Genomic DNA, 9,969 nt, shown 5'->3' with positions numbered 1-9,969 from the left:
AAAATGTCCCCAGGTGTAATGCTATAAAAACTCCCTATTGGTTCCGTACTGCCCCTCGGGTTTGAATCCCTCTCTCCTTTATAATCTGTTAATAAATTCGTTGATTTTCTTTTTTTATTGGTTTTGGGCAGCTTAGTAGTATAAAAGTAATGTATATTGGTGCGTCTATATTGCATGTCTATTGCGTCTATATTGCTTCTCTATTGCGTGTATATCTTACATTTATTGTATGTGTATTGATTGTTTATTGCTTACGAAGGAAATAAACAACAATACACAGACAACAGAAAAACAATATACACACAACAGACAAACAATATACACGCAATAGATATGCAATATACACACAATAGACATGCAATATACACACAATAGACATGCAATATACACACAATAGACATGCAATATACATCAGTCCCCAATTACACCAACCATAAGGAAGTCATATTGAATAGGAAATTATACTTAACAGTTGTTCTTCCAACTAAAAGAAAGAATAAGGTCCGTTCCCCCCCTTAAATCTTACTTGAGTGGTACTTTTGTCCCCAATAAACATCCAATATTGGAGCAATAACATTCGATATACATGCAGCAAACAATCAATAAACCTTCAATAAACATTCAATATCGGTTCAATAACATGCGAAATACATGCAGTTAACAATCAATAAACCTTCAATAAACACGTAAACAATCAATAAACCTTCAATAAACACGTAAACAATCAATAAACCTTCAATAAACATTCAATACCGGTTCAATAACATGCGAAATACATGCAGTTAATAATCAATAAACCTTCAATAAACATGTAAACAATCAATAAACTTTCAATAAACATTCAATATTGGAGCAATAACAAGCGAAATACATGTAGTAAACAATCAATAAACCTTCAATAAACATTCAATATCATGCGATTTATATGCAGTAAACAATCAATAAACTTTAAGTATATGCAAATAAACAATCTATATACACTAAATAATTATGCAATTTTCAAAAAAAAAATGTATTGTCTTATTATTGCATCGTATTGGCCCTGTATTGTGATTTTATCGTCTTCGTATGAATTTATTTTTTTTAAAAGTAAGTCTTGGAAAGTTTTTGCTGGGTTTCAAACAAATAAATACTTTTGTTTAAATTCAATGCCAATCCACCTATTTCAAGAACAAAAATTACAAAATGGGTTTGAAAACTCATTGGAGGTACGTGCAACATGTCTTTTTGGGTAGAACTTTCACAATCCTTGAAACCGTGCACTTAATTGATCAATAAAAGAACAAATAATATGACAAATGATACAACTAATAAAACTAATACCAAGTCCTTAATGGACTTCAGCATATTCAACACTGTAGCATCATACGTGTCATCTTGCTGTTCTGCTTCAGCGGAGGTTACATCAACCCATTCGAATCCATTGCAACTGGTGGCTCCCTAATTGCAGGCATCATATATGCAAAATAATTCTGTTAGAGTTAGACTTAGGTTTTTTTCACCCACATACATATTCTTGAAATGAAAACTTACATAGGAGGTTAGACACTTCCAAAATGGCTTCCCTTGATTTTTATCTGATTTTGAAACCCGAAGCACCATTGTAGCTCCACAATACTGACACCTCTTTGTTTGAGCGGGAGATCAAGACGAAGACATGTTGAATCTTCTCACTTGTACCTCTTCTCACTCAGATCTTCTCACTGAAACCTCTTCGGACTCATACCTTCTCACTCATAGTTCTCAGTCATACCCCTTCACTCATAACCCTAAACTTCTCACTCAGCTCTCTCTCATCTCTGCCCATATCGAATTATATCCTTTTTTTCTGTGTGTGGGTGGGTTGGTCACGATTTGGACACCTGTACCGTCAGAATTGTGACACCTTTTACCCCGAAAAGTAATATAATATTTCAAAAATGAGGGGACACTGCTTGAAATATAATATTTTATTTATATTTCATTAAGGCAACTAGTTGGATAAGAATCCATCATCATTGGTTCCATTTTAATAACATTACTAGAGGTAGTTTGGTGTGGGAAAATGAAAAAGTATCTGATGTGACCTTCTGTGACTAGTCAGTAATCCATCACATTTGTATCAATGAATTTGATGGCGGGAAAATCCTAAAAATGGCTATGCAAATAGGTTATTAATTGACTTTTTCAAAACACTACAAACAGAGGCTAAAACAAAACCAAAACCCCATATATTCTCATTTCTCCCCTCTTCCACTCCTCAAATCGTTCCATTCCAAAAACATTTCAATGAATTCGAAACATTTCACTACACTCGGAGGAAAGAGAAGGAAGCATCTCCATTTGGATATGCCCCAAGCCTTCATCCCGGAGTTACCTTGGTTTAAAGTGATGTTATACGTGGCAACCCAATCATCGGAAGATCTCTTCCGTATGGCATCTGTGTGCCCATTGTTCCATACTTTGGCAAACACTCCACAAGTGTGGAACACCATTTCAATGGCAAAGTACCCAGACCATCCTAGCTGGTACCATGCCAATCCTGCAGTCCAGCATTTCTTGCAACAATGCAGGGCTTGCGATAACCCTGAGTCGATATTTAGAGAAGCATTCGAAGTGTTTTTCATGCAGGGTAATGTGGAAGCGTTGTATGGGATGCGCATTGCAGCCACGACAGGCCATTTGGAAGCGGAATATCTAGTTGGACTATTTGGCATGTCCGGAATTGGTCAGTCAAAAGAGGATGCATTAGAATTCTTGTGTCCTTTGAATCAACGTAGCAATATTGATATGAAAGGAACCAGAGATGCTTTGAGAAGAATATTAAGCCGAGTTTTCTCTGTTGCAAGACATATCGTAGATATGTTTTACTATGGGAAGATTAAGTTCAATCACTGAAGTGCTTGTAACAACAATGAATAGTGTTTTGTTATTCAAGGCTGGCCTACTGAAGAAAGGATAAATCCTGCCTTCTGGACTGTTGCAATTGATGCAAATGGCACCGTGAGAGTATTTTTTGGTTCAAGGTGATGCGTGTGTATGTTGTGCCAGGGAATCCATACCCTTATAATTAGTTGTAGTATGCTTTTACGATTTTTATGCATTGTGGACTTGCTTTTCTTCAGTTCTAGGTTGGCTGGCTACGTTGTACAAATGTTGTTTAAATGTTGGGTTTTAATATATTTTGTCTGGTGTTTGTGCTGTCATAAACCGTTTTATATATAAATGTATAATATATATTATATAGTGGAATGATTACTGATATCATAGACGGCTACGAATGACATTTTACTGACACAGATATTTTGCACAATTGCAATCTTAATATTTGGTAAACGAAAAGGCATGCATGGAGTGAGTATGTGTCTTTTCACCAGTGCTTGGGAATGATATTTTCCCACTTAGCATATCCCAAATGATTTGGTTACACGTTTCTTAAGCAAAACTTGAACAGTGAATGACTTTGAATAATTTTTTCCTGATGTTGTAGAATGGATGACTTGTATATTTCCATTTTATTTTTCAAAACATCCCTTAAACCTAAAAAAGAAAAAAAATTAACAAATTGAAGAAGAGAGAAACTAATTAGCACCAGAAATGGTCTATTCGCACGAAAAATAAAAATTAAAAAAAAAGTTGGAGTAAATATAATTAACAAATGTACAGGCTAAAAAGTAATATAATAATAATAAAAATAATTTAGGATAAATAATAATAAAATACTAATGTAGCATAACCATGAAACAGGGAATTCAGTAGGAAGATGAAATCTCAATAAGTTCGTAGCAATTTTCGGAATATTATTGGGATTTTTGTGTATTTAGTTATGAATTTTTTAAGAAAAAGTAATAAAATAATAATTTAGGGTAAAATGCAAGGATGTGGCCATGTTGACTGACGTACACTTGTGCAAGTGGTGAAAGGTGACGGGCTGAGATCGCGCCAGGTGTCCTCTTGCAATTATTTTGGCTTTTTTAGTGCAAAAATCTTTGAAAAAAGGTAATAAATAGTAGGAAAATTCTAAAAATGCCCCGAAAATTACCCGAGCCTCCTTGTGACGTTACAAAACTAGGGGAACCTATAAATCATCCGTCTCGCAATGAAAAAATCTAAATTGTTTTAGATAACTCACTTTCCTCTTAACCCTAAGTATTTATGTTTGTTAACTTTAACTTCAATAACCTACTTCAACAATCATCTCCCGTTAATGTTCGAAATTATTTTTTAAAATGTGTAACCATGAATCGGGGAATTCAACAAGGGAGATTGAGTGTCAATGAGTTCGTAGCAATTTTCGGATCATTTTTCTAATTTTTGTGTATTTAGTTATGAATTTTCTAAGAAAAAATAATAAAATAATAATTTAGGGTAAAAGGCAAGGATGTGGCCATGTTGAGTGACGTACACTTGTGCAAGTGGTGAAAGGTGACTGGCTGAGATCGCGCCAGGTGTCCTCTTGCAATTATTTTGACTTTTTTAGTGCAAAAATCTTTGAAAAAAGGTAATAAATAGTAGGAAAATTCTAAAAATGCCCCGAAAATTACCCGGGCCTCCTTGTGACGTTATAAAACTAAAGAAACCTATAAATCATCCGTCTCGCAATGAAAAAATCCAAATTGTTTTAGATAACTCACTTTCCTCTTAACCCTAAGTATTTATGTTTGTTAACTTTAACTTCAATAACCTACTTCAACAATCATCTCCCGTTAATGTTCGAAATTACTTTTTAAAATGTGTAACCATGAATTGGGGAATTTAACAAGGGAGATTGAGTGTCAATGAGTTCGTAGCAATTTTTGGATCATTTTTCTAATTTTTGTGTATTTAGTTATGAATTTTCTAAGAAAAAGTAATAAAATAATAATTTAGGGTAAAAGGCAAGGATGTGGCCATGTTGACTGACGTACACTTATGCAAGTGGTGAAAGGTGATGGGCTAAGATCGGGCCAGGTGTTTTCTTGCAATTATTTTAGTTTTTTTAGTGCAAAAATCTTTGAAAAAAAGGTAATAAATAGTAGGAAAATCCTAAAAATGCCCCGAAAATTACTCCGGCCTCCTTGTGACGTTATAAAACTAGGGGAACCTATAAATCATTTGTTTCGTAATGAAAAAATCTAAATTATTTTACATAACTCACTTTCCTCTTAACCCTAAGTATATATGTTTGTTAACTTTAACTTCAATAACCTACTTCAACAAGCATCTCCCGTTAATATTCGGAATAATTTTTTAAAATACGTAACCATGAATCGGGGAATTCAACAAGGGAGATGGAGTGTTAATGAGTTCGTAGCAATTTTCGGATCATTTTTCTAATTTTTGTGTATTTAGTTATGAATTTTCTAAGAAAAAGTAATAAAATAATAATTTAGGATAAAATGCAAGGATGTGGCCATGTTGATTGACGTACACTTGTGCAAGTGGTGAAATGTGAGGGGCTGAGATCGCGCCAGGTGTTTTCTTGCAATTATTTTGGCTTTTTTAGTGCAAAAATCTTTGAAAAAAAGGTAATAAATAGTAGGAAAATCCTAAAAATGCCCCAAAAATTACTCAAACCTCCTTGTGATGTTATAAATCTAGGGGAACCTATAAATCATCCGTTTCGCAATGAAAAAATCCAAATTATTTTTACATAACTCACTTTCCTCTTAACCCTAAGTATATATTTTTGTTCACTTTAACAAGTATATTTACTTAATATTCGTTATATAATTTGTAATAATACAAGAATTAGTTTCCTTTCATATATAAGGATGTAAAATAATATGTTTTGTTATAATAATGTACATATATAATAATTGCACATGCTTTGAAGCCATCATTGCAACTACGCCTAGAGCTTTGAACACGTCAGAGGTATTCAATAAGTTGTCCACATGCAACTGCGCCTAGAGTTTTGAACGCGTCAGAGGTATTCAATAAGTTGTCCATATGACGCCGCATTGGGAATCAGTAATATATTTTCTATCATGTCCAATCACATAAAATAATGCCATACTTTTTCTGAAAAACCTCACACAAGTCAAGCAATTTTAAAATATTAGTGAATATTTGTCCTAGTCTATATGAGTGATTATATATTCAGTCTGCATTTTTTTCACAGTATATGTTAACTTTGAGAGGGATTCCACAAACATATAATATAAAGAAAGAAAGAAATAGTAGGAGATGAACCAGTACAAAAAATAATATATAAATGGTACATAATAATTCCATAACCTTGTCACAAACGCACTCACAAATGTTTTTCCATAAACTTTGTCCTAACATATAATAAATAAAGGCAACATTGCATATGATGCAACCATGTCCAAATCTGATACGTGATCACAAAAAAATGGACATGGCAGCAACATATGACTAAAGTAGATGGGCTCTTTGCATCTTGTGTTATCGTAATTAAAGACATCAAAATATTAAGGTTGAAATCTTCCATAGTAGTAAGCATCAAAATAGGTTTAAAGCAGAGTTTAACGAAAATTCCAATTCCACTGATTTGCCTCTGCTCAAACACGAGAACCAAAATGGTTACTTCCCTTGCTGAGTATATTTGTTAACGTCGGAAACGGTAATAGATGACCAATCAAACCCGGGTACGACGAGTTTTGCATAGGATCGGAAGTAGTCGAATCCAGCTTGCATCACACGCTTCTTTGACTCCACTGCATTAGATGAGTTCTTGTATTTTTGAACAGCTACACTCCGAAGTCGTTTGTGTCTACGCTTCATGCGCTGCAACTTCGCCCTATCCAGATTGGCCTGCCTTTTGTCATCTTCAATTTGGCCTTCAACAAATTCCAAACGTGCCCTTGCCCTTTGGATTTCATCACCAAGTTGAAGATGCCTCTCCTTCCAAAAAGCAAGAACTCTTTCAGACTCAAAACTTCCAACAAAATGGTCATTCTGTCTAGGAATGTGACATTGATTGTCTGGTGACTCACTTGCATTTCGAAGGTGGTCTTTGTTTGGAGGGGTGTTTATTATGCTCACATCAAACTTGGTTAGTAAATCCATTCTATGGGGGAAGTGAGTTTCTATGAAGGAGAGAGTTTCAGTAGATGGAGACAGATTTGGTGGAGGAGTGAGTTTTGTGTGGAGGGAGAATTTCTATGAAAGGGGTGATAGTATACCAATAAAAGGGTTCCCGCCAAAAAATATTTGGTTGACAATATATAAATTAATTTTTGGTCTGATACAATCTAAGTTTAATCCTAACTAGTTTGGTTGAGTTCACTAACTAGATGTCACTTCGTTTGTGTCTACGCTTCATGCGCTGCAACTTCGCCCTATCCAGATTGGCCTGCCTTTTGTCATCTTCAATTTGGCCTTCAACAAATTCCAAACGTGCCCTTGCCCTTTGGATTTCATCACCAAGTTGAAGATGCCTCTCCTTCCAAAAAGCAAGAACTCTTTCAGACTCAAAACTTCCAACAAAATGGTCATTCTGTCTAGGAATGTGACATTGATTGTCTGGTGACTCACTTGCATTTCGAAGGTGGTCTTTGTTTGGAGGGGTGTTTATTATGCTCACATCAAACTTGGTTAGTAAATCCATTCTATGGGGGAAGTGAGTTTCTATGAAGGAGAGAGTTTCAGTAGATGGAGACAGATTTGGTGGAGGAGTGAGTTTTGTGTGGAGGGAGAATTTCTATGAAAGGGGTGATAGTATACCAATAAAAGGGTTCCCGCCAAAAAATATTTGGTTGACAATATATAAATTAATTTTTGGTCTGATACAATCTAAGTTTAATCCTAACTAGTTTGGTTGAGTTCACTAACTAGATGTCACTTCCATTGAGTTTCTTAAAACCACTATCAGTGGTGTAAGGAGAATGTGAGCTTGACATGCTTGAAAAGGAAAACATGACACCTCTTTTTTTAAAAATTGAAAGAAAGTACATATGTTGACTACACACAAGCTTTGGTATGTTGGTCTATAAACCTATGTTCCCTTTCTCAAACGAAATTGCATATGCAATCCTCATCCTCCCAAAACAAATAGGATTATTCAAGCATGTCAACCTCTTCAGGCGCCAACAACACAATCGAAGATGACAAATTGGAGTCGCAGGTTCTATTTCCACATTATACTCACCGGCCCCTTCCTTTTTCAACATCATTTGGGAGTGAGGGGGACTCCGATGATCCATTAGAGGCAATACATGCAGTCAGTAGTAAGCTGGATTATAATTCTAGACTGATCAATTCATGGCACGAGAAATGTGTTGAAGACGATGCCATTTTGGCTGATCTTAACATTAGAGTGAACAAAGCGTTCTCCCAAAAGAACAAGTACTTGAAGTTGAGTCATAAAAGGAAGCTGAAAGCTGAGGAGTTGGATACAGTAATGAATGATGAAATTAAAGGTTGTTTGATGAACCATATGCGATGAGAAGAGCACCATAGTGAACTGGAGTTGGCATTCAACGAAGGATTCGAAAAATTCCGAGCATTTGCGGCAACTATTCATACAAGTTATAATTGGGACTATGTGTCCCCTGATGCTGTGAGAGAGATACTAGACGATGGTGGTGACATGAATGAGCATAAGCACGTCAAAGCTGCTCGGAAGAAGCCGACCGATACGACTAAGTGATTGTGGCTACCGCTGTTCAGTTGGTTGAGGGTGATCGTGGTATTGCACAAATTAGAAGTATATTCCCTTAATGTCATTATCTAATTTAAAATAACACAAATATCAGTTTCATTTGCTTCATATATAATTATTGGGACTATGTATTGCAAGTCATCATGTGTTCCTTATGTCTAACATTATATTTTGCAAATATCGAAATATTATTCAATAAGCAGTCAATATCACAGCAAGTTGGGAATCAGTAAAGCCCCATTATCATGTCCATTCACATTAAAGAGCTGGCGTACTTTTTCTCAAAAAACTGACACGTGAGTCATAAGTAACATAACATGTGCTATACATTGTTTAGTGAATGGTTTATGATTTATTTATATATAATAAAATTCCAAATATTGCTGAATTTTTATTTCGTCTATATCACTGAGGACATGAGTGACCATAAGCATGTGAGACCTGCTAAGAAGAAGCTGACCAATACGACTGAGTGATTGTGGCTACCGTTGTTCAGTTGGTTGGGGAGATCGTGGTATTGCTAAGAGGGAGCACATAATATGTTTTGCAATCAAATTTTCTTTTGTGTGTGGAATTATGAGTAGTTCAAATGTTAGTGTACCCTTTAATATTCTCCAACCGTTCGAAATGTGATTAGCTGCAATGTACTTTTTTACACGCTGCTTTCTAATCACTCTGTTCCAACAAAGTGCTTCAAGTATCCTTCAGTTACAAATGTTTACAAAATCGTGCCCCTAATAACCAGTCGAGCTCAGATCTTAATAACCAGTAAAACACTAGAAAATAACATTCGGAAAAAGTGGGTACTGCTGGAAATCATTACTGGTAATGGAAATAACAGCTGACTGCTGGAAATACTGCATTAGCCTGTGATATAATCAATGAATCTCTGTTAAAACATAATTCACCATAAACTACCCATTTTACATGGTAAAAGTCATTGCTTCTTCACGTAACTCAAAATTTGATACTTTATCAAATGTCTATGAAAATTTCTAAATAGGGAGAAGACGTAAAATTAACATATGTCCAAATTTCATGCAAGAATGAAACCAAGCAAATTTTCATTTCAATTACCAGTAGACATAGTAAGAGCTCATCGGTGGACATGAACAAAAAAATAATAATAATAAAAACTGAATCTAGAAAACTTCACCTGATCATTAGTCTTCATAACAACCGGATTTTGTTTAATAGAAACATAAATCATTCAGTTGGTCCGTGCATCATGTCAAATTCGTCGAATAATGGGTCACTACGATCTATTGGAGTTGATTCGTCATTGTTTGACGGTGATGTCCTGCATAAACATCAAACACAAGCACATTTACCTATTCAAATTTTAGGTGTTATTATAAATAGTGTTAGCATCTTACGGTGTG

At 35.0% G+C, this 9,969-nt stretch overlaps 1 protein-coding gene across 1 annotated transcript; it reads left to right on the top strand.

Annotated features, from left to right (window-relative positions):
* Positions 2,329–2,877, top strand: LOC109946621. The gene has a single exon (XM_020555020.1). It carries the CDS (start codon positions 2,329–2,331, stop codon positions 2,875–2,877), a length of 549 nt encoding a protein of 182 aa, XP_020410609.1.

This window comes from Prunus persica, chromosome G1, assembly GCF_000346465.2.
Source record: "Prunus persica cultivar Lovell chromosome G1, Prunus_persica_NCBIv2, whole genome shotgun sequence".
Lineage (NCBI taxonomy): Eukaryota > Viridiplantae > Streptophyta > Magnoliopsida > Rosales > Rosaceae > Prunus > Prunus persica.
Note: the sequence above shows the minus strand (reverse complement) of the source record. Positions and strands in the feature narration are given on the sequence as shown.